The sequence below is a fragment of the Triturus cristatus genome, chromosome 6, assembly GCF_964204655.1.
Source record: "Triturus cristatus chromosome 6, aTriCri1.1, whole genome shotgun sequence".
Taxonomy (NCBI): Eukaryota; Metazoa; Chordata; class Amphibia; order Caudata; family Salamandridae; genus Triturus; species Triturus cristatus.
In genome coordinates this window covers 1,218,609,457-1,218,635,630 of record NC_140589.1, presented here as the reverse complement: position 1 = coordinate 1,218,635,630, position 26,174 = coordinate 1,218,609,457, and the positions used below count along the sequence as shown (strand labels likewise).

The window sequence follows — 26,174 nt, the reverse complement described above, 5'->3', positions numbered from 1 at the left end:
TCAGATTTCTTGTTTGAGGAGAAATCCTTTCTCCAAGCTCTTTCATGTTTCTTACAGTTCTGTTTTAGTTCCCGGAGCTAGGGGGAGTACCAAGACCTTCTGTTGGGCCCTACTTTTATCTGGGTAATTTTTTTCGGGAGGACCTGATCTAAGGAGCTCTCAATCCAATTGTTGAATCTGTCATTGGCCATGGTTGGATCGGTGTCAGGGGTAGGCTTGGTATCTTCCAGCTCCAATACCCACTTTTCTAAAGGAAGGTTGGGCCAGGGGCGTGACAAAGTTCTTATTGGCCTGGTTAAGGGGGTAACACAGGTGGGGGTCCAAAAGAAAGGTATCAAGAAATGATCGGACCAGGGTATTGGAGAATATAGGATCTAGAAGGTGTCCCTTTGAATGGGTCGCATGTGTGACCTTCTGTTTAAACAGGTACGCAACAAGATCCTTAGTGATTTCTGCTGCGGCCATGTGTGAAGAATCATCAAAGTGCAGGTTAAAATCACCCAGTAATGTGAAATTAGCAGGGGTACTGGCGAAGTTAGCAGCCATCTCAGGCAGTAGTTTACAGAATTGTCCCGTAGACCCAGGGGGCTGGTAAATTAAAATGCCTGAAAGGGAAAGTGTAGAGGTGAATCCTATTATAAACAGGAGGCTCTTGCAATCTGGCAGTGGACCACCAGAAATGCGGCAGCTGAGGTGACTTTTATAAATGATGGCAATGCCGCCACCTTTACCTACGGTCCGGCCTATCCTCTGGATTAGGTAGCCGGGAGGAAGAGTTTGAACGATATTGGGTCTGAGGCTGAGTTAAGCCAAGTTTCTGTCAGAAACAGGACTTCTGGGCATTCTTACTTTAGCAAGAAGGAAATCTCCGCCACATGCTTAGGCATGTGGTGGACTAAAAAGGCCTCACCAGCACAAATCTGTCTCGAATATGGAATTGTTAAACAAGCATTAGCTAGACAAGGAGCCTACATCAAAAGCTGCTACAGGCTAAAGACCTCAGTTGGCCTTTCAATTAATACAATATTATGATCGATGTTAGTGAACTGCCCTTCAATGCTGAGTAGGTTATACCTGGACTCTGCCTTAGAAACCTACGGACTGGACTCTTTTTGGGACCTAAACATATCACACCCTGCTTTAAATTAAAAATAATCAACAGCACAAAGTAGAAGCTTTCCATAGCGGCAAATAAGGCAACACTGACCAAACGATCTCGCACTTGGATGAGGCTACAGAATTACAAGATCCTAAAACCCCAGCCGTACTTTGAATCTGGATACTCTGGTGCCGATCACGATCCGGCAAAAACCGGGTACGAACCGTCGGACGGAGCATATTCTCCGTCCGACGCGTACCCGGTCGTCAAAATATACAAACATGGAATTACGATTCGCACGGGTACACCATTACCGTACGAATCGTAAAAAAGACCGACCGAACAAAAAACACCTACCAATGCGATCCGGGAAAGCGCCGACCTGACGTCGGGACGCACGCAGCCAGCCATTCACGACCCAGGAATCACGATTCGCACCGACGTCACCCCGCACGGTGAATATTTTGCGGCAGCCAAAAACTGCCGGGAAATCAGGACGACGCGAACAAGGACCACCAGTACGCGACGGACAGACGGCGACGCGAACAAGGAGGACCAGTACGTGACGGACACACAGGACGACGCCACCAAGGAGGACCCGTACGCGACAGGACGACGCGATCAAGGAGGACCCGTACGCGACAGGACGACGCGAGCAAGGAGTACCAGTACGCGACGGACAGACATGGACCCGAACCTACGAGTCATCCCTGCCCTCATAGCAGTACACCTCCTCTACAGGTTACGACGCAGACGCCGCAGAAGGTCAGAATAACTAAGGGAGGGGGGAAAGTGGGGTGGGGTGGGGGTGGCACGACCAGGGCAGGCCACAAAACAACCACATGAGTGACACACCACACATGGCCTGGACATACCTGACTCCCATGCCCTGGTCACCACGAGGGGGTGGGGGCGTGTCCTGATAAGCCAGCGACCGCCACAACGGAAGTCCGTCACCACGCGAACCGGCAACACAACCAGACAGGTACGTCCCGTACCCACGCCTGAAGAGCGTGGGTACGAGTCGGACCACGCCCACACACGTCACCCCAACAATGGCGGGACGGATCGCACCCACGTGGCAAAGGCCTGGGTACGGGCCGCACAAACATCACATAGCGTGGGGACGGATATGTACGGACCCTACCCCCACCCCGTATGCAAGGAGCGTACCCCCCATGCCAACAGTGTAAGTACGACTCGAACCCCCACCCACGAATGCAAGGAGCGTACACCCCAGCCCAACAGTGTAAGTACGACCCGTACCCCCACCCGCGGACGCACGGAGCGTACCCCCAGCCCAACAGTGTAAGTACGACCCGTACCCCCACCCGCGGACGCACGGAGCGTACCCCCAGCCCAACAGTGTAAGTACGACCCGTACCCCCACCCGCGGACGCACGGAGCGTACCCCCAGCCCAACAGTGTAAGTACGACCCGTACCCCCACCCGCGGACGTACGGAGCGTACCCCCAGCCCAACAGTGTAAGTACGACCCGTACCCCCACCCGCGGACGCACGGAGCGTACCCCCAGCCCAACAGTGTAAGTACGACCCGTACCCCCACCCGCGGACGCACGGAGCGTACCCCCAGCCCAACAGTGTAAGTACGACCCGTACCCCCACCCGCGGACGCACGGAGCGTACCCCCAGCCCAACAGTGTAAGTACGACCCGTACCCCCACCCGCGGACGTACGGAGCGTACCCCCAGCCCAACAGTGTAAGTACGACCCGTACCCCCACCCGCGGACGCACGGAGCGTACCCCCAGCCCAACAGTGTAAGTACGACCCGTACCCCCACCCGCGGACGCACGGAGCGTACCCCCAGCCCAACAGTGTAAGTACGACCCGTACCCCCACCCGCGGACGCACGGAGCGTACCCCCAGCCCAACAGTGTAAGTACGACCCGTACCCCCACCCGCGGACGTACGGCGCGTACCCCCACCACACCAGTGTCAGTAGACTCGTACCCTCACCTCTAATGCAGTGTGCGTAACCCCACCGTGTATGTGCCAAGCGCACATATCCAGAAATCGGAGGTGTGTGTGCAGAGTCCACCCAGCAGTGCCCTGAGACAGGAGGGGTGGGTGCCCATCACTCCCAGCAGTGCCCAGAGACAGGAGGGGTGTGTGCAGAGTCCTCCCAGCAGTGCCCTGAGACAGGAGGGGTGGGTGTGGAGTCCTCCCAGCAGTGCCCTCAGACAGGAGGGGTGGGTGCAGAGACCTCCCAGCAGTGCCCTGAGACAGGAGGGGTGGGTGGTGAGTCCTCCCAGCAGTGCCCTGAGACAGGAGGGGTGGGTGTGGAGTCCTCCCAGCAGTGCCCTGAGACAGGAGGGGTGGGTGCAGAGACCTCCCAGCAGTGCCCTGAGACAGGAGGGGTGGGTGGTGAGTCCTCCCAGCAGTGCCCAGAGACAGGAGGGGTGTGTGCAGAGTCCTCCCAGCAGTGCCCTGAGACAGGAGGGGTGGGTGGTGAGTCCTCCCAGCAGTGCCCAGAGACAGGAGGGGTGGGTGCAGAGTCCTCCCAGCAGTGTCCAGACCCAGGAGGGGTGGGTGCAGAGTCCTCCCAGCAGTGCCCAGAGACAGGAGGGGTGTGTGCAGAGTCCTCCCAGCAGTGTCCAGACCCAGGAGGGGTGGGTGCAGAGTCCTCCCAGCAGTGCCCAGAGACAGGAGGGGTGTGTGCAGAGTCCTCCCAGCAGTGTCCAGACCCAGGAGGGGTGTGTGCAGAGTCCTCCCAGCAGTGTCCAGACCCAGGAGGGGTGGGTGCAGAGTCCTCCCAGCAGTGTCCAGACCCAGGAGGGGTGTGTGCAGAGTCCTCCCAGCAGTGTCCACACCCAGGAGGGGTGTAACACATGTGTGTGATGCCACAATTACCCACATCCATACTGCCTACAAGGGAACATGTCCCCATGAACTCATGTCAACTGACTCCACACACAAGTACAGTGATCACCAAGGATGCCACGATTGTTGCAGGTGGAGACATGGCCATGCATGCATGGCCAAAGTAGAAGGGCTCCGTCACACACACAGCTCATGTAGACACAGCTCTGCGCTAAACATTGGGAACACCCTGCAGGGAAGAAACTGGGTACACAGAGGAAGGAATACACCCTGGGACAATTGAACCATGCAGTAACTGCTGACATGACCTAAGGAAGTTAGCCAACACCTTGTGATGGCACACAGATCCTAGGGTGGCCCCAAAGAGCAGAACACTACTACAAATCCCACACACCCAAAGCCTTAAACACCACCCAAAACAATGTAGCAGCCCCACCAACACCAATACCACCATAGCAGGAGTGTGATGATGAAAAAAAAAATAAAGCTTTAATCAGCATGAGCACAATGTCCGTGGATCAACGGCAGTTCAAAGTCAACAAAGGCCATAGGGCAGTCAATTATTCCCAGCTGCATGGGGGACACAGTGGGATGTGTGTCCCCTACCTTGCCTGCACAGTCAAATGCCATCGTCTTCCATACTGGTGAGGGCATCAGGGGGGGGGGAAGCAACAGGCACCGCAGGGACATCAGGGCAAAGGGGCGGCGTTGTGGGTGCAGGGATGGAGGACTCAACCACAGGGGGTGTGTCATGGCCAAAGGCGGAGGCCAGGATGGCACTACACACCTTAGCAAGGTCCTCCAGGGAGTCCCCTGCACCCGAAGTGACCTCAGGCCCCAAGGAGGGGGGGGGTTCAGAGGGATGGGTTGCAGCGCCACCGGGGGAGGGTGGAGACAGGGGGGGAGACTCAACCACCCTGACCGAGGACTTCCTTGACCGCTTGCGTGGTGGCGTAACTGTGGGGCTCAGGGACAGAGCGGCCATGAAGGAGTCCTTGGGGGAGATGTGGCCAGGAGAGCTGAGGGGAGGGGATTTGGAGGGAGTGGATTGTGTGGAATGCGGACTCCCACTCTGGCTGCGTGTCACACGTTTGCCCCCCGACCCAGTGGGTGTGCCTATCTCACCCTGTGTGTGCGTGTCAGGAGGAGTGCGGTGGACCTTCCCTGCTGGTGTGGTGCCTGTGTCTGTTGTGGTGGGTGCATGCCGACGTCTGGGTGTACGTGGGACAGGCATGGAAGTGGGAAGTGTGGATGGGGCAGGGGTAGGTGGGGGGAGGTCGCGCTGCAGGAGACCCACTGCTGCAGTCAGTGTGGAGTCTAGGGACCTCAGCAAGTTGCGTTGGTCAGCCTGCAAAGAATGAATGCCCTCCAAGAATGCCTCGATGTTGGTGAGGGTTTTCCCGTGGGAATGGAGGACATTCAGGATCGCAGCCTGACCAACCTGCATTTGCCGCTGGATGTCCATAGACTCAGCATTGGCGGCAGCAGTGGAGACAGGGGCAGGGGGTGCGGTGCCTGGCAGGAAGGAGACATGCGGTGACCGGGCACGCTGGGAAGGGACACGAGCAAGTGGGAGGCGGTTGGTGGGAACTGAGGGGGCGGTGGCAGGTGTTGTTCCACTGTCAGCTGCTGGTGCAGCCTCCGCCAACCCTGAGACATCCTCCTCGGACCTGTCAGCTTCGTAGTCTGATGTGCCAGTCGACAGGTCCTCGGCCACACTATCCTCCGCCTCTGTCCCACTCGATGTGCCAGCCCCGATGTCACGGCTGCCACTGGTGCTCGGTCCCTCCGCCTGGTCCGTGTCCATGTCTCCCTCTGTGTCCCCCGACGATGCTGTGGGCAGGGTGGAGAGACAGAAATTAATCAGACACCTGTACACATCTGTCACATGAGTCCAATCTACATAGTCAACATTGCATAGCCTGAAGAGGCAGATCCCTAACATCTGCAAAACAAGGTACCGATGTAGGGCATGAAACACAGTTGGTTGAGCCACCATGCCACTGAAATACCATGGAGAGCATGAGACAATAGCTGATGACAGGAAACGGAGTCTGACATAGCACCCAGGCCCTGGGGACAATCCTGCACTGCCTCTGCACCACACAGCGTTTGTGAAAATACCTATGACCAGGGACAATATCCATGAACTTGAGACACATGCTGCATAGGTAATGCTGCAAACATGCCCAACATAACTCGGTCACTGCACCTTGCGTGTGTGTCCAGTAACATCACACACTGTCCAGACCCAGCAATTAGGAATCAGGATTTGACACATAGGCATTGCCCGCCCCAAGCAACCCCCACACGATGCTAATTGCTGAGACACAGGTGGCACCAACATCTCATAGTCTGGGTGATAAACACAGTGGCAGGCAAAAGGCAAGATTGGACGCAAAACAGCAAAGGTGCGCCTGTACAAATAATGAGGTACCAGTGCCCATCCTCAGATGAGTATAACAAGACACACAGGCACTGGCAACTGTGAGTATGAAGAGGGACAATCAGGTCAGGCTGCACAGTGGACACCTGTACATAATAGCACGTCTATATACATGGTGACAGGGGACAATGGCACAGAGCACAACCTACGCTGTAGACAGTGAGAGTGTCCACGTTGATGATGACACAAACAACACTGAGGATAAGGTGCCCCAGGGGACAGTATTGGGCACGCAACTACATGCTACTGAATGGGAATGACTGCTACACACGTCACCATCCCTGCACTATGCGTAGCGCACACTCATGCACATCATGTCACAGGCCACTACATAGGACATGCGCGCTGTAAGGCATGACACATGAGAGACCAACTCCCATGTCTGGAGCCAGCATCAGTGCCAACTGACATGGAACCCACATGCAGTGAACTTGACAGTTCACAGGCAAGGTCCCACAACCTGTTACCCACCACCACCACCCATGATGCTACAGTCATTGTTCTCGTGGACAAAGCGCCAGCCTACATTACCTTGTGAAGGAGTGACTACACACAGACCAGGGAACACATTGCAAGGAGGGGAAGGGTGGCAGGGGCGCAGCGCTACACTTGGGCTAACTGGATGGGCACAGCACCTTTAAACCCTGCCAGTGAATTAATGCCACTGTGCCCTTACAAATGCCGGTGACACACAACAAACGCACATGTACCTACCCCCTTCCGCCTGCTGCATCGCCTGTAAGCGCCTCTCCAGGTCTGGAAAGACCACCGGCAGCACACGCCTGTGGAGGTGGGTCAGACGGCGGCGGCCGCGGTTCTTGTGGCTCTCAGGTGAGTCCCCCAGCAGGAGCCGTGCAATCCTCCGCGTCCAGCACCGGATATCCTGCCAGCGTTTCCTCACCTGGGACAGGCTCCGCCTCCGACCATCCACACGCCTCACGGCACTGACGGCGGTCAGCCAGATCTGCTCCTTGGCAGAGGCGCCTACCTGTGAGGAAGTACAAGTGACACCACATCAATACACCAGCCACATGTCACAGAGAGACATATGTGAACATAATAGCTGGTTACTACATGGCATGTAATGCAGCCGACGCATTGCACCTCTGTCATAGGGACATCATCCTCTGGTGAGGGAAAAGGCAGTACGTGCCATAGTGGGTACTCAGGTGGAATGATGGCAATGTCACAATCAATGATCAAGGCTCACACTGTGCATCACACCCACCCCTCCTGTCTCAGGGCACTGCTGGGAGGACTCCACACCCACCCCTCCTGTCTCAGGGCACTGCTGGAAGGACTCCACACCCACCCCTCCTGTCTCAGGGCACTGCTGTGAGTTATAGGCCCCCACCCCTCCTGTCTCAGGGCACTGCTGGGTGGACTCTGCACACACACCTCCTGTCTCAGGGCACTGCTGGGAGGACTCTGCACACACCCCTCCTGTCTCAGGGCACTGCTGGGTGGACTCTGCACACACACCTCCTGTCTCAGGGCACTGCTGGGAGGACTCTGCACACACCCCTCCTGTCTCAGGGCACTGCTGGGAGACATCAGGCACCCCCCCCCCTGGTACCCCCCCGACAGTACATGGCATGTGTGTCACACCGGGTCACAATGCCTGAAGACACAGTCACAACATAGGGACAGTCTGTGGCAGTGGCCTATGCACTCACCTGATACCCTGGTCGCCCATACAGCATGGGGTACTGTGGGAGGATCACATCCAGCAGAGCCATGTTCTCCTCCAGGGTGAATGGCTGTGTCCTCTCCACAGCCCTTGACATGGTTCCAGGGAATCAGTAGCAGCAGCTTGGTCGACAAATGCAAAGATGTGCAGGCAAGTAATCCCTCATGGGACCTGGCTGCCTTATATGTGGCCTTCTGCCCAGTCTCATGCACAGGAGTACAGAGTGATTGGTCACTCACATTTGCATCCTATGTTTCCACCAATCCCTTCAAACCTAGCAGTCTGTGGGTTCTCTATCGGTTTCATTCTCCTGCATGATGTCAGCCCCACAAACACATTGCAACAAAGTAGAAGAATTCCAACTGACTTCTGCTGTGCACCTTCCAGAACAAAATCGAAATTTGAACCTGGTCGCCATGACAACCAGCATGCATGTAGGCCTTAATACTTGTCCCCTATGTAATTAGGAGAATCACACACAGGTACGGTGCGTTTCCGGGCCCTAGGGCACCCCAAATGCATGGCAACGGCCCGTACATGCATGCCTACGTTCAAAATCACTATGGGTCTGCACGCGTATGCGTACACGTAGTGGTACGGACCGTACAAATGCCTGTACGCTCACTATCACTATGGGTCTGCACGCGTATGCGTACTCGTTGTGGTACGGACCGTACAAATGCGTGTACGCTCACTATCACTATGGGTCTGCACGCGTATGCGTACTCGTTGTGGTACGGACCGTACAAATGCCTGTACGCTCACTATCACTATGGGTCTGTGTACCCGTAGTGATAGTGAGCGTACATGCGAGTGTACGGTCCGTACCACTACGTGTACGCATACGCGTGCAGACCCATAGTGATAGTGAGCGTAGATGCGAGTGTACGGTCCGTACCACAACGAGTACGCATACGCGTGCAGACCCATAGTGAGAGGGCCGTACACTCGCATGTACGCTCACTATCACTATGGGTCTGCACGCGTATGCGTACTCGTTGTGGTACGGACCGTACAAATGCCTGTACGCTCGCCATCACGATGGGTACACATACGGCAGCACTCCCACAGTGATTGGGGAACATACACAGGCCCTCTTAGCAGCAGTACGCCGGTTTGTACACATCACTGTGGTGATAGTCGACACACAGGTAGGAATAGGGCGGACATACTTGTCCATGGATGGACATACTTGTCCAGGAATGGACATCAAGGCATCGTCTGTGCATTACTACATGTGTGGGGCACAGGTGTGACAGGCTGTGATGTGGAACATGCCTCCTGAGTGGAGGAGGCACCAGATGTATGATGAGATGTGTACAGGTGTACTGTGTGAGGGTGCAATGTGTGCCAGGCATGCCCTTGACTCCTTTGACATGTGTGCATGTCGTACTGCGCACTTGGGGTGAGCGTCACTGGCATGGCACGGACACCAACACACGGAAGTGTCCCATGATGGCCGGTACAGGGGTCATGAAACCTGACTTGTCACTACCCACAGTGCACAATGTGACTATGTCATTTATGTGTCCGGGATTTACATCAGGTTGATGTTGTAGCACCCTCAAAAGCTGCAGCCGTTGCAGCAACCAACAGGTGTCTGTGTGTAGATTATCATTGCACACTGTTCCGCACACCATGCCACATGTGGTATCTGATGTGAGGTGCACATGTATGCATGGGACACGGAGTAGCGTGACAAGGCCATGTCAGCATCCTCACAAGGAATGTGTGGTGAGTCATGACATGTGCACCTTCATGGCAAGGTGTGTGGGCAGGCCTAGTGTAATGTCATGTGACTTGTGGCTCCGGTGTTCCGCTACCAGTCTCTACAATCGGCATCCTACTTCTGCTGATGTGTGGGTGTATGTCACTTCTGTCTTGCGTCGGGCTGTTCACTTGCACTGGGACACAGCTATTCCCATGGCGTGGCATGGGGAGGTTCTCAATCACCGTGTGTGGCTGGGTCTTGGAAGGAGTGTCACCTTGCATCCATACGTGTCCTGGGCATGTAGCACATGCCTGACTCCCTATGTGGCATGTGTGTATTGGCAGATTTACATGTGCTCAGTAGACATGCGTTGTTCTCGTAGTGCACTCACTCTTCCTTGTCACTTCCAAATTACTGCAGAGCGCCTCCTGTTGCCCGAAGAATTCCAGACTTGGCCACCATGCAGGAGAATGACAGGATCCGGCTCTACCGCTTCACCCAACCGTTGATTCTGGAGCTGACGGCGAGACTGGCACCACACCTGCAACCGCAGCACAGGTATCCTACGGCACTGACACCCCAGCTGAAGGTAATGGCTGCCCTACATTTCCTTGCCACGGGTACCTTCCAATATACCATAGCTCATGTTGGTGGCATGTCCCAGAGCATGTTCAGCGGTGTGCTGCATGATTTCTTGGAGGCCATGTTGATTCACCTGGATGACTTCATCAAGTTCCCAACCCCTGAACAGATGACTGAGGTCAAACGTGGTTTCTATGCCCTGGGAGGGATGCCCCATGTCATTGGGTCCATAGATGGGACACATGTAGGTTTGGTACCACCACACGCACGGGAGGTGGCGTACCGCAATCGGAAGCACTACCACTCCATCAATGCCCTTGTGGTGTGTCTGTCCAACATGGTGATTTCACATGTCTGTGCTCGTTTTCCAGGATCAGCACACGATGCCTACATCATGAGGCGTAGCGGGATGCCTGATATGATGATGCAGCTGCGCAACGAACGTGCATGTGTTGTTGGTGGGTACAGTCTGTCTGTCCTGTATTCTGTTTGGCCGAGCAGCACTACCGCTTCGCCTGTTCTAACGATATCCATGTGCTTTCCATTTAGGGGACGCTGGCTATCCCAACATGCCTTGGCTGCTGACACCTCTCCGCAACCCCATCACGCCGGCCCAGCTCCGCTACAACACCGCCCATGGCCGGACAAGGCGAGTGATAGAGAGGACGTTTGGCATGCTGAAGAGCCGATTCCGGTGCCTCCACAAGACCGGCGGCGCACTCCCATATGCCCCGGCGAAGGTCTGCAAGATCTTCATGGTCTGCTGCATGCTGCACAACATGGCAGTTGAAAGAGCTGTGCCCCTCATCCTGGATCAAGATGACGAGGACCATCCACCCGTGGAGGACGAAGGGCTTGGCAATGGGGCTAGTGATGTGGAGGATGTGGAGCCGCAAGAGGACATCCGGACTCGGCTCATACGCGACTTCTTTGCTTAGTGGTGAGTACCAGGGTCTGAGTGTGCACGCATTGGTCCCCGTGTGGCATGCGTTGTGATGTGTGTCTCCACCTGCATGTATGGCACGTGGGTCAGAGGTGTGTGTGGGTGTGTCACTGGAGTGATGGTGGCAGTGATGGTAGTATTTCCCCAGACATAACTGTGACCTAGCATGTTGTCATACATACATGTGTCGAGTACATGCACATGCAAGTGGCTGTGCTTCTTGTGGCTGACTTCTTGTGTGTCTCTCTTCCCCAGGTACCTGCGCATGCCGTTTGCTGGTTGCATTGTTGTGGCACTGCTATTCCTCATGGACATGGCATCGTGGGCTGACTCAGCGTTACAGGCACGGACACGTTTGGAAGTCTCCATGGGGTAAGGGATGCATCTGGGGTGTATTGGGTGTGGCAGTTGTTCACGATGTGTGCACACTGCCCCGGTCGGGGTTTGGGTCCTCTGCAGACATGTGGCATCCCCATGGGACACGACATGCAGCTGGGTACACCTGAATAGATGGGCTGCCTGGTTGTCAGTCATCAGTGATGGGATGGTGGATTGTGATGAAGGCATCAATGTGTGTGACACTGCCCTCGGACACATACGGTTAACATTGTCTTGACATGGCGTGGGACTTCCACATCAGCGGATGTATGGTGTATGGCAGGCTCTCCGTGAGCAGCTGTGGGTATTTAGCTATTATCCGACACTTGTGTGCCAGTTCCATGGCTATCACGCATTTGTGCTGCAGAAGGGGGGTGCCAGTGTTGGAGCCACATGTTACTCCACATGATGTGTTCATGTGTACTTCAAGTTGCCTCTGCAATCCCAAACACATGACTATTAAAGGTGTCCCTATGCCTCCAAGGTGCCTCTTCTCAGTCAATGCTGGTGTGTTGGCACGGTGCATCCTGCATGTCTGGCATGGTATTCCCTGATTGTGGCTATGTGTCAATGTGTCGAGTGGCAAGATGCAAGCTGTGTGTGTGTGCTGAGACTGTGTAATGGGCATGATGTCCATGACTGTGTGGGTATTGTGACATGTGCCATCCCCATGCATCCAACGTTGTCCATGACCCCATTCTCTGCATCCACCGGACTCAAGCTTGCAGGACATGGTTCTGCCACCTGTCTACACGTACCTGGGTGCCCCCCAGGACACGGGCCAGGATCCCTGACCTCTGCGCATGACTGTTGCTGTACTCAATGTGTCTGTCAGCACGGTTGTTCGGCCACCCCCTCAGCTGGTTCTGACCATCACGGGTGTGTATGGTGCTCCATGTCTGTCTTGCCTAGAAAACTGTGACCCATGTGTCCTGTGCCAGACTCAGGCCCCAGGGTGTGGATGGTTGAAGTGAACAGATGACTCAGGCATGTTTAGACTGTACAAGACACATGTTAGGTAATAATGCTACCAGCAGGCATCTACTCTTAATAGTGTGATTTATTATTGGGGGGGGGGGGGCCAAGTGAGGGCCTTTCCGGGATTAGGGAATCCAAAGTTCAGTAGGGGAGTTGGTGTCCTTGCCATTGGAAATCCTCAGAGTCCATGCCACAGTCTTTGTCAACATTGGTCAGCCAGTGACCAGCAGGGCCATGTGGCAGAGAATGTCTCTTGATGCTGTGATGCTGTTGCTCCAGTGGGCCAGGTGCCAGGCCAGGTGTCCTGGGAGATGGTGATGTAGCAGCCACCCTCACGGTCCTTTCCGTGGACGACCCGGCTTCCTGCGGGGAACCTCAGCAGCAGGCCGTGACGACGTCTGGGATGCTCCGTCGGATGTTTCCTCCTCCTCCTCATGATCCCTCCCTGTGGGTGGTGATGTTCTCCGCCTTCTGGCACAGGGAGGGTCGGCCATGGTGTCGGCCATCCGACGGAGTTCAGCGTGAATCCCCTGGGACGCCGTCACTTGCTCAGCCTGTCTGTCCTCCATCCTCCGTTGGTGTAGCTGTAGACAGGCTATTAGCTCCGCATGTTGCTGGGCCTGCTGGACCTTGATCCCCTCGAGGACGGACACAACCTGGGCCATGCCCGTGGTGTCCTGCCGGTATGAGTCCAGGATGTTACGGACATGGGAAAATACCGGATCCCCAGCCAACTGGTCAGGCTCGCGCCTCCGCCGCTCTCCACTCCCACCACCCCTGCCCACTTGCGTCTGGCCTGCCCTTGTGGGCACATCGGGTCTCCGGGACCCCTGAGGGGTGGCATTGGCGTTGTCGCCTGCCTCCTCCTGGGTGCCCGGGACACCGTGTCCCTCCTGGCGAGCCTGGCTGCATTGTGGTGTTGGGGCAGGGATCCTGGGTGTCTCCTGGGATGTGGCAGGAGTGGGGGTGGTGGTTGGCACGGTTGTACCTGACGCAGGTGCTGCAGGTGGTTGGACACCAGAGGGGCCAGGTCGGTCGGGGTCGTCCGCAGAGTGGTGAGAGTGGTCGCTGCCGGTGGGATCGGTCTCCTGCAGATCCGGGTCCTGTGAGTGTTCCCCCCCAGTGTTGGGGGGTGCAGCACGGCGCTGACCTGTGTGTGAGAGAGACAATGTTACTTTTGATCCATGCAACATCCATGTTGCATCCGTTACAAAGTTGGCACATTTCCTCTTGGAATTAGGATCTGTCTTGCATTCCACTCACAGTGCACTTGTGCATGTGTGTGTCCCTTGGGCACCAATTTGGCCCCTTTAACTATGTGTGGCACAGTCTTACTTGCTGCGTCAAGTGTGACTGCAGTCAGCAGTGGAGTGTGCATGTGTGCCGAGCTATGCGTTTGCGCCTTCCTTGTAGCACTGTACATGTGCACATGGAGTGGATCCACACACTCATATGATGCAGGTGGCTGTCCTTGTGCTCGTGTACAGGTTGTAACATGGCCCTGCGTTTTGCCATGATGAAGAGGGGGGGTTCTGGCACTGGGCACCCTTGTCTACATGCACGCAGTCCACCTGCTGACGAGCAGACATTCCCACACACCAAAGGACTGATTTGCTCTCCCTGTGTCTCCCTCCTTCTCTGTCCCCCTCTCCCTCCCTCTCTGTCCCCCTCTCCCTCCCTCTGTGTCCCCCTCTCCCTCCCTCTGTGTCCCCCTCTCCCTCCCTCTGTGTCCCCCTCTCCCTCCCTCTGTGTGTCAGCCTCCTCCCTCTGTCCATCTTCCTGTGTCTCCCTCCCTCTGTGTCCCCCTCTCCCTCCCTCTGTGTGTCAGCCTCCTCCCTCTGTCCATCTTCCTGTGTCTCCCTCCCTCTCTGTCCCCCTCTCCCTCCCTCTCTGTCCCCCTCTCCCTCCCTCTGTGTCCCCCTCTCCCTCCCTCTGTGTCCCCCTCTCCCTCCCTCTGTGTCCCCCTCTCCCTCCCTCTGTGTGTCAGCCTCCTCCCTCTGTCCATCTTCCTGTGTCTCCCTCCCTCTGTGTCCCCCTCTCCCTCCCTCTGTGTGTCAGCCTCCTCCCTCTGTCCATCTTCCTGTGTCTCCCTCCCTCTCTGTCCCCCTCTCCCTCCCTCTCTGTCCCCCTCTCCCTCCCTCTCTGTCCCCCTCTCCCTCCCTCTGTGTGTCAGCCTCCTCCCTCTGTCCATCTTCCTGTGTCCCCCTCCCTCTCTGTCCCCCTCTCCCTCCCTCTCTGTCCCCCTCTCCCTCCCTCTGTGTGTCAGCCTCCTCCCTCTGTCCATCTTCCTGTGTCTCCCTCCCTCTCAGTCCCCCTCTCCCTCCCTCTGTGTCCCCCTCTCCCTCCCTCTGTGTCCCCCTCTCCCTCCCTCTGTGTCCCCCTCTCCCTCCCTCTGTGTGTCAGCCTCCTCCCTCTGTCCATCTTCCTGTGTCTCCCTCCCTCTGTGTCCCCCTCTCCCTCCCTCTGTGTGTCAGCCTCCTCCCTCTGTCCATCTTCCTGTGTCTCCCTCCCTCTCAGTCCCCCTCTCCCTCCCTCTGTGTCCCCCTCTCCCTCCCTCTGTGTCCCCCTCTCCCTCCCTCTGTGTCCCCCTCTCCCTCCCTCTGTGTGTCAGCCTCCTCCCTCTGTCCATCTTCCTGTGTCTCCCTCCCTCTGTGTCCCCCTCTCCCTCCCTCTGTGTGTCAGCCTCCTCCCTCTGTCCATCTTCCTGTGTCTCCCTCCCTCTCAGTCCCCCTCTCCCTCCCTCTGTGTCCCCCTCTCCCTCCCTCTGTGTGTCAGCCTCCTCCCTCTGTCCATCTTCCTGTGTCTCCCTCCCTCTCTGTCCCCCTCTCCCTCCCTCTCTGTCCCCCTCTCCCTCCCTCTCTGTCCCCCTCTCCCTCCCTCTGTGTGTCAGCCTCCTCCCTCTGTCCATCTTCCTGTGTCCCCCTCCCTCTCTGTCCCCCTCTCCCTCCCTCTCTGTCCCCCTCTCCCTCCCTCTGTGTGTCAGCCTCCTCCCTCTGTCCATCTTCCTGTGTCTCCCTCCCTCTCAGTCCCCCTCTCCCTCCCTCTGTGTCCCCCTCTCCCTCCCTCTGTGTCCCCCTCTCCCTCCCTCTGTGTGTCAGCCTCCTCCCTCTGTCCATCTTCCTGTGTCTCCCTCCCTCTGTGTCCCCCTCTCCCTCCCTCTGTGTGTCAGCCTCCTCCCTCTGTCCATCTTCCTGTGTCTCCCTCCCTCTCAGTCCCCCTCTCCCTCCCTCTGTGTCCCCCTCTCCCTCCCTCTGTGTCCCCCTCTCCCTCCCTCTGTGTCCCCCTCTCCCTCCCTCTGTGTGTCAGCCTCCTCCCTCTGTCCATCTTCCTGTGTCTCCCTCCCTCTGTGTCCCCCTCTCCCTCCCTCTGTGTGTCAGCCTCCTCCCTCTGTCCATCTTCCTGTGTCTCCCTCCCTCTCAGTCCCCCTCTCCCTCCCTCTGTGTCCCCCTCTCCCTCCCTCTGTGTGTCAGCCTCCTCCCTCTGTCCATCTTCCTGTGTCTCCCTCCCTCTCAGTCCCCCTCTCCCTCCCTCTGTGTCCCCCTCTCCCTCCCTCCGTGTGTCACCCTCTGTCACCTTGGCCCAGCTTCCTGGGCACACACTGTTAGCAGATCTTTGAGTGGCCCTTGGCCTGTTGATGTGAGTTTGTTTCTGATCTCCAGGCACCCATTTTGTCTGCTGTGTGTCTGTGCGCTGCTGCTGTGGTGGTGTGTGCTGCCACTCTTTCACACTGTTGGCTGTTCATTAGCTGCTGGCATGTGCAAAACGGTGCCTTCACCCCCATGTGTTGATGCAAGGCATCCGCCATTTGCTGGCAAGTCATTCCTGTGTTGGGACACAGTGTTTGTCTGGCTGTGACCTAGGCCATATGGGCAGAGGGCATTGTTGTCTGCTTTGGAGTCGCACTATGTGATTCTTGGTGCCCACACTCCCGCCATCCGGGTTACCGTGTCATGTGTTGTTGTCTTCTGTGGCCTGTGACTTGACATTGTCCAGCTGGGTGCATGGGGCATGGTGGCAGCAGTGGCATGTGCCTGCTCATGGAGTGTGGTTGAGTAATGCGATGGCTTGTGGTGGTTGCGTGCCTGTTAGTAATTTTGTTTGTGGTTGCAGTTCCCCCCATGTGAGGTGCGTTGTTTGTGTACTCACCCGGGTCTCGGAGTCCTTCTACTCCTTCAACTGCCTCCACCGGCAGTATGGCCATCACCCTCTCCTCCCAGGGATGGTACTGTACGGGTCTGCGGGAGGGCCCTCCTCCGGTGGCGTTGGCCTGGTCGTGTTCCTCCTGTCTCTTGGCTCTGACCCTCCTCCGCAGATCGTACCACCTGTTCTGGCAATCCTGCTTGGTCCTCCTGGTGTCCGCAACAGCATTCACAGCATCGACGATGGTCTGCCACATGGCTGTTTTGGCTGCCTGGCTGGTGCTTCTGACCAATGTTCCAAAGATCTGTGGCTCGACTCTGAGGATTTGATCAACAAGGACCTCCAACTCTCGGTGACTGAACTTTGGATTCTTGGTAGTGGGCATGGTGAGGGGTGTGGGTGGGGATGGTGTGGGTGTGGGGGGTGTGTGGATGTTGGGGGGGGGTGTGGATGGTTGTGTGTGTGTGTGAATGTGATGAGAGGGTGTTTGTGAGGGTGGTCGTGTGAAGGTGTGCAAGTGTAAGATGTGGTGTCGCTTGTAGTCTGGTTCTGTGGTGTCTGGCAGCAGTGGGTCTGTTGCAAAGGCTCATGGTTTGTGTGTGTGGGCCCTTTTTATTGGTCCATGGGTGGGTGTGGCAGTGTTTGAATTTTGGGTGGGTGTGTTATAAGGAGTGGTGGTGTATTGGGCCTCTGTTTGTTTTTGACAGTTGCAGGTCAGTGATTGTGTTATTTTAGTGGTTGTTGGCCATGTTTAGTGGCTGTGTGCCTTTCGAATGGTGTATTGTTGAGTTGTTTTGTTTTGTCCTTGTTGTGTACGTGCGTTTTGAGCGTGTGTACGGTGTGTACATGGGCCATTTGGTTGTACGATTTGGTCCTTGTGTGTGGCTTTGTACGACTCGTACATGCGGTTGTGATGTTGGGGCATGGGGTGCGCTCCGTACTTAGGAGGTTGTGTTGGGGGTGCGCCAGGAACGTACTGGGGTGGGGGTACGACTGGAACGTACTGGGGTGTACATAGACGGTGGTACGACACGTACAGGGGTGGGGGGGTGTACATAGACGGTGGTACGACACGTACTGGGGTGGGGGTACGACTGGAACGTACTGGGGTGTACATGGACGGTGGTACGACACGTACAGGGGTGGGGGGGTGTACATTGACGGTGGTACGACACGTACTGGGGTGGGGGTACGACTGGAACGTACTGGGGTGTACATGGACGGTGGTACGACACGTACAGGGGTGGGGGGGTGTACATTGACGGTGGTACGACACGTACTGGGGTGGGGGTGCGACTGGAACGTACTGGGGTGTACATGGACGGTGGTACGACACGTACAGGGGTGGGGGGGTGTACATTGACGGTGGTACGACACGTACAGGGGTGGGGGGGTGTACATTGACGGTGGTACGACACGTACTGGGGTGGGGGTACGACTGGAACGTACTGGGGTGTACATGGACGGTGGTACGACACGTACAGGGGTGGGGGGGTGTACATTGACGGTGGTACGACACGTACTGGGGTGGGGGTACGACTGGAACGTACTGGGGTGTACATGGACGGTGGTACGACACGTACAGGGGTGGGGGGGTGTACATTGACGGTGGTACGACACGTACTGAGGTGGGGGTACGACTGGAACGTACTGGGGTGTACATGGACGGTGGTACGACACGTACAGGGGTGGGGGGGTGTACATTGACGGTGGTACGACACGTACAGGGGTGGGGGGGTGTACATTGACGGTGGTACGACACGTACTGGGGTGGGGGTACGACTGGAACGTACTGGGGTGTACATGGACGGTGGTACGACACGTACAGGGGTGGGGGGGTGTACATTGACGGTGGTACGACACGTACTGGGGTGGGGGTACGACTGGAACGTACTGGGGTGTACATGGACGGTGGTACGACACGTACAGGGGTGGGGGGGTGTACATTGACGGTGGTACGACACGTACAGGGGTGGGGGGGTGTACATTGACGGTGGTACGACACGTACTGGGGTGGGGGTACGACTGGAACGTACTGGGGTGTACATGGACGGTGGTACGACACGTACAGGGGTGGGGGGGTGTACATTGACGGTGGTACGACACGTACTGGGGTGGGGGTACGACTGGAACGTACTGGGGTGTACATGGACGGTGGTACGACACGTACAGGGGTGGGGGGGTGTACATTGACGGTGGTACGACACGTACAGGGGTGGGGGGGTGTACATTGACGGTGGTACGACACGTACTGGGGTGGGGGTACGACTGGAACGTACTGGGGTGTACATGGACGGTGGTACGACACGTACAGGGGTGGGGGGGTGTACATTGACGGTGGTACGACACGTACTGGGGTGGGGGTACGACTGGAACGTACTGGGGTGTACATGGACGGTGGTACGACACGTACAGGGGTGGGGGGGTGTACATTGACGGTGGTACGACACGTACTGGGGTGGGGGTACGACTGGAACGTACTGGGGTGTACATGGACGGTGGTACGACACGTACAGGGGTGGGGGGGTGTACATTGACGGTGGTACGACACGTACAGGGGTGGGGGGGTGTACATTGACGGTGGTACGACACGTACTGGGGTGGGGGTACGACTGGAACGTACTGGGGTGTACATAGACGGGTGGGGGTATACATATACGGGGGGTACGTGTCGGACGTACGGGGGCTGGGGGGAGTGTTGGGCGCGTATGCGGGCACATGTCTCCATGGTTGCTATTGGTGTTCGGTGCGGACGGTGTTTTTTCCATACGGTTGTAGGCTCGGACGCACGGGATGGATCGTGATTCCTCGGTCGGACTTGGATTTTTACGTTTGTAAGGTAAATCGTCCGAGGACGTGTCGGACACATTTTCCGACCCGAGGACGTGTGGGGAATGATTCCCGGTGCGGGTCGTATGGACTTTTTACCATGCGAATCGTGATTGCCAGTTCGTACGGCATTTGTACGATTCGTACGGTAAAAAGACCCGATACGAGTCGCACGGGGGAATTTTTTACCGGATCGTGATCGGCACCTCTGTGTTCTTAAAATAGAAGTTTATGACCTTTAGTTTTGGCTACTTATCTTTACTGCATAGACTCTCATGGCTAAGAACCAGTGAACCAATAAGTTGTCGTTTATGTGGGGCTTTTAAAGAGGACATAGTTCATTTGGTTCGTAAATGCCCAATTTTCATGCAGGATAGAAGAGAACTTTTGTGGGCGACATTCATTGAACGTTGAATTCCCTTATGGTGTCAAGAAATCCTTGCATGTTTTAACCCAAGGGATTACATTTTAAACTGTTGTTTTATAAAATATTTATTAAAGGTTGATGGTAAAATTAATAACTTTTAATTGTATACCTTCATGCACTACTTTCTTGCTTATTCCTCCATTTGTATGTGTTGATTTAAACTAATCATGCATATGAATAAAGAAATTGAAACTGAAACTGTACTGGTGCTAGCCAGTATGATCACGGTGCAGTACTATTGCAGAACAGAAACAGAAGAGATGAGTAGTGTCTTTTGCTAGACAGAGTTTGAAGAGTACTGAATTGTCTCATTCAGTTGTGGAGTGGGGTAGGGAAGCCCTAGCCTGCTGGTGGTGTGTCAATCATTTCCGCCATTATCTTTGAGGATCTCAGTTCAAGATTTGGGCTTATTAAAAACCATTAGGTGACTTATTTACTACTAAGGGAGCTCGAATGTCAACTCCAAGGATTGCTAAATGGCTATGCAGAATTCAGGAGTTCCAGTTCCATTGTTGGATTGAATATATACCTAGAGGGGCAAACATCATTTTGGATTGCCTTTATGGATTATCATAGTTTTCCCTATATGATAGCTGTTTGTTCAGTGTAAAGTTGTGGTGAGCACTTTAATATTACCAAGAGTTCGCTTTCTGAGGCTGAATGATTTAATGCATTGTATGAGGATGAAACTCTAAATAAAATGTTGGAACATGTGATCAGTGGATGGCCTGATTCCTATATGGAAGCATACTAGCACGTTGCTTCTCAGTTATCTGTAGTCAATGGTTTCTTACGGCGGCTTGACAATCTGCTTGTACCTGTGTCTTTGAGATCTAAAGAGGATTAGAGAATTGTTTTGTTTGGTGACCATGGTTGGATAAATTATGTCGAGCAAATTGTGGGACAATGCACGTTTTGTGTGGCCAGTGATAAGTTGCAAGTCATGGTTCCAAGTCCAGTAGAAGCTGTACCTGTACCTGAGAAAGCTTGGTCAAAGATTGAAATAGATATAATTGGTCCTTTGAAGGTTCTGGGAGGCATGGTGAAATATGGATTAGTGGCCATTGGTTACTGTTCTCACTGGCTTGAGGTTAGTTTTGTGAATGTGACCACACCCAAAGTTTGTGAGAATTTATTCTCAAAGGAAGGTGTAGCTGATGAAGTAAATACAGACAGTGGTCCCCAATTTGTTTCCAAGGAGTTCAGGGATTGCATTAAACACGTTACCACCTCCTTGTATCTGCCTAGGTGTAATGGGCTAGTAGAACCTTTCAATAAAGTAACTAAAGAGCACATCCTCTCATAATTGGATTGGGAATGCGAGACAAAGAATATTTTTTGGGCAATTCGCTCCAATTCCAATGCAGACACTAAAGTTTCTCAATTTCTCTTATTAAGGGGAAGATTTTCATGTTCTAAAATAATGGGATTGTGGATGGAAAGGAGAACGCAGGGTAGAGAAGTATAAGAAAGTTTGTGGTCATAGTTTACGAGTAAAAGTGGGTGACATGGTGTGGAATAAACTACCAAGAATTCATTTGAAATGGGGATCCCGTTTTACATCTGCTAAAAGAGTTGTGAATGTTAAGGATTGTGTGGTGGTATTGGAAGAGGGGAAATGCTGAAATAAGAGAAGGTTATCTATTATCCCTCAAGAAATAAAGTTATTGAGTGACTATTCCCTTGTGCTGTATACTGTCCTGAGTAGTTACAAATAGCTTAAAAGGGAGGTGTCCCGTGGATCAGGATGACTTGCCGAGAGCAGGGAATAGAACATTCATTGTATCCTTTAGACAAAACACTTATGGATATCAAGTACTATCAGAACATGATGTCTGAAAGTATGAGTGCGGGTATGTCTACAGAATATTCTTTTTAAATTATTTATTGTCATTGTAGCACTTTCATGAAATAAATATTTTCCTACTTTTGCTATAAATACACAACATTTGACATGTTGTTTTGTTGTTTGCGATTGTTTGATTATTTCATCCATTCAACATTGTTGAGTTTTGTGCCCACAATTTGTATTTTCCCTTGCTTAAGATATTTTCTTAAAAATGTAACTGTACTGAGTGCCCACTGGATGATTTGTATGGTCCTAGAAAGTCACACAGAAAGTGTTTCCTGCCTAGAAAATGCATTACAAATTGGAATCATTTTTATGGTGACATTTGTATAAAGAGTATTGTGATAGGCCCTGTAGTGTTGTGATTTATTTTGTAGTGTTTTTTGTTATAGTATTGTCATGTGAAGTTTTGTGTTGTTGGTGTATGTGGTTGGTGCCAAGTCAACTAATTTGTTCTATATTGTGTGGAAATGTTGGGTGGGAGATGTGTTGATTGTTGATGTATCTTTTCAGAACCTTGAGATGGAACGTTGAATGGTGGAATGTTATATTTCAAGTGAGGTGAGCGGTTGTTTCTAAGACTGCTACCTACCAGTCGCTTATTTGGATGCTGAATAAAGTTTGACAAGTTTACCAACTGGTATTCAGTGACATCCTTTTAATCCGCAGTAGCTGAATGAACGTCAATGAGTAATGCAACCCATTTATCAGTGGCTTTGGGCATTACACCTCTTCTTTTATGGTCTACAATATCAAAGATCACAGAGAGAGATAGGCAATATAAAGAGGATATTGTTACCCCTATGAATAATATCTAAGTACAAGGTTTGGACATTTATTAATGCTGTTGGGGCAAAATTACAACTGCTTAGCACTCATTCTGCTTTGACGAGCAATCAAAATGGTTCAGTAGTTGTATTTTTGCTTTCCTCTCCAAAAGTAGTAGCAGGAATGGTAATTTAGAGATTGGCCTTAACATTTTGGGTCCATCGGGCTGACAAAAGATACTTTGATAAGGGGTATTACTCATGCTTCTTTTACTTCTATCCGAACCATTTGAAAAAAATAGTTAATTAATTCTGACAAAAGGAGCAAGTGCTTGTCGGTAGTCTTTTAAGAATTTAGAGATACAAACGTCACTATTAGAAATGTTTTTTTGTATTGTTTCCATAATAAAATGGTCTCCCAAAATGAGTGACTTTGCCCACCACCTGCAGGTGCCGATGTCAGTTAAGCACCGAGTGAAAGGTTTTATGTAGTGGACCCTAAGTGTGCATTATATGGTGGGTCCTCCTTGTTCGCACAGCAGAGAAAAGGCTAAGGTGTAAATTATTGCAAAGTTCAGAGGGGCAACAAGTACCCTTAAGGTCATGTAAGGGGGCATGGTTGGGATGCACACTGCCTCCAGGAGGGGTAAGATGCTATTGTACAGAACCAGAAACACGATTAGGCTCAGAATGTGAGTATTGTAATGAAGTGGAGCTCTGCCTAATCTTTCAAGCTCCGTGGGGTAATCCAACATTAACCCGAAGGACCTTGGTAAAGTGTTATTGGCAACAACAGTGGTCCAAACAAAGAGACCAACACAAAGGACAAGAATACACCTATTAACTTATCCTGAATTGTGTATGTCCAAACCAGCCTCCTCAACCTTGAGGTAGAGGGGGAGGTACTACTTTTAACAATATGGTTGAATCTATAGAGTGATATAAATAGTTATCACACACAAAGACGTAATTGCATGAGTATTTTATACATGCAACTTGACAGTGTAATTTACATTATTTGCATATGGTCGCTCCTGATAGAGAGATAAAAGAAAGAACGTGCTCAAAAACAGGGCCTGTGTGTGAAAATTCGGTTAAACAACAAAAAGAGGAAAAGGATATCGTACATAATAACATAGCTATTACAGGGAAGTATTCAATGAATCATTTTCTACCAATGATGATTTTTGCAGCCCTACCTTGATGCTGCAGTATTGAGTGGGACATTTTTTGTTTTTTCCACATTTTAACTATATAACTAAGTCCCTCTCCAATCTCGATTCGCGTGAAGGTGAGCTATACTGTAACTAAAGTAAAGTAAGTAATGTTTATTATTTAGTTAGTTACAACCATAATAATTTAAAACAAGTAGCAAAAGCACAAGATTACAATGAGCAGTTAAAACAGAAATTTAAGTATAAAATCATTTTGTTTCTTAAAAGTTCAATGCAGAAAGTTAGACATCATTTGCCCAGCTTCCGACCCTTTTGGCAATGCTTTTTAAAGGCTTTAAGAAATTTGATCAGTCTGCTATGCAATGGGGGGTCTGAGGGGCTTAGGCACACCATTATTGCGGCTCTGCAGGATCTAATACCTCTTTCGTTGAAACTTGTCTTTAGAAGGATTGCACGTTCAACCCGCAGTTTTTTACATATACAAATTATATGAATAAAGTCTTCTTTGTGATGATTGCACAGCCGGCACGATGTAGGGCCTGTGTGCAACCAAGCTGGCTGATCAGCCTGAGATGGTAATGTTCCAAAACGCAGTGCCATAAGTTGCTTTTTTATGTTAATTGAATAAGTTTCGCATAAATAAGCCGCCGGTGCGAGGGACTTATAGTGGTTTATCACCATCCAGGTGTGCGACCTTGATCTTAGGATATTTTTGTCCAGTAGCAGTGAATGAGTTTTTGAAGCTTTATTTACAACTTGTTTAAACGATTGGTACGAAAAGTTTTTCTTCCATATTTCCGTCGTACATGTGGCCGAAAGGGATTTACAAAGGTATTGATTAAAAGGAGAAGATTTGTCTTGGTTTAGTTCAGACCAGATGTCCTTGTTAATTTTTGATGTAGCAGAATTTAGCTTGAAGCGGTACCAGGTTTTCACCGTTGCGTACATTCTGCCAACTACTTCATTTGTAAGACCGAATTCCAGCTGAACCTGAGCTGGGGAAGCTGACCTTGGAATCTGGAATACTTTTTTGTAGATGGAAGCTATTAGTTGGTTTAGGAGCTCTCCATCCTCGCCATGGAAGGCCGCGCTGGAATATGTTAGAGTTGGCAACATTTTTGCCTTCATTACGGCGAGCAAAGGTTTATAAGAGGGGCCCTTCAGCTTTTTAGCTAATAGGCTAAACGCAAATGTTAGTGCGCTTAATCTCTGTGACATATATTTTTTGTGCTCCGTAAGATTTCTTGAGTTGTCGATATAAAGGCCTAAGTATTTGTATTTTTTTACCTCCTCGAGTTGGATTCCGTTAAGCCAGATTGTCTATTTTCTTAACTGTTTTTTCCCAATCACCATAGTTTTTGTTTTGGAAATGTTTATTTCAAGATTGTTTTCTGAGATGTAGACTGACATTTCATTCAGGCATCTTTGCAGGCCGATCTTTGTTTGGCTCATTAAGACCACTTACTGTAACTAGTTTGGATATTCTTGTTGTGTTCCGCCCCCCAGTAATCTGGACACTATGATTAATAGTGGGTCCCCCTTTTTCTTTGTATTTCTAGGGTCTTATTCATGATCCCTTTGAGGCGAGGAGCAAGTTGGCCCTTGTCCTTGGAATAAACTTTGCACAATCCTTACCAGAGGACTGCAATTTGCAGGTGAGAATGCAAATTCCCTTGGGAAGAGATGGCATTATCATACTCACATTTTAAATTTGTTTTAATGAATCTGGACAAATTGTCCTTTTTTCCTATAAGTTACTCCCCTTCCTACCTGTCACTGAGTCCTGATGAAGACCCGCTGTTGAGGCTTTAACTGGCCCCTATCCGATTTGCTGGGTCGAACTATCGACATTTCATAAAGCCTGGATTAGATTACTCATCCATAAACGGGGCAATTATGATTGAGACTATTACCCTTGTTAAATGAGATAATATTTATGATGAACAATAAATCTAATCGACAGACTTCCCTATAATAGTTGTTATAAGTATGAGGTCCTTTTCATCTTTTCATTCTCTAATTGAATTTTCGCACACAGGCACTCTCTTTGACCACTTTCTTTCTTTTATCTCTCTATCTGGACAGACCGTATATAAATTATGGAAATTACATTGTCAAGTTGCATGTATAAAATACTCATGCATTTACTACTTTGTGTGTGATAAGTATTGATACCACTGTATATCCTCCTCCATATTGTTAAAAGTAGTACCTCACCCCCTACATCAAGGTTTAGGAGGCTGGTTTGAACATATACAATTCAGGATAAGTTAATTGGTTTATTTGTGTCCTTACAGTTGGTATCTCCATTTGGACC

The 26,174-nt window shown here is 52.2% G+C and overlaps 1 protein-coding gene across 4 annotated transcripts in view; it reads left to right on the top strand.

Moving 5' to 3' along the window:
- Positions 1 to 26,174, top strand: part of CDK19 (cyclin dependent kinase 19) — a 1,761,913-nt gene that overhangs the window by 440,528 nt on the left and 1,295,211 nt on the right. For 2 of the 4 annotated variants that reach the window (XM_085612128.1, XM_085612127.1), the window contains exon 3: positions 25,417 to 25,512. The exons of the other annotated variants lie outside the window; for them this stretch is intronic. In XM_085612128.1, the coding sequence (XP_085468254.1) occupies positions 25,417 to 25,512 (96 nt within the window). The remainder of the gene's footprint in view (positions 1 to 25,416; positions 25,513 to 26,174) is intronic. 4 annotated transcript variants of the gene reach the window in all.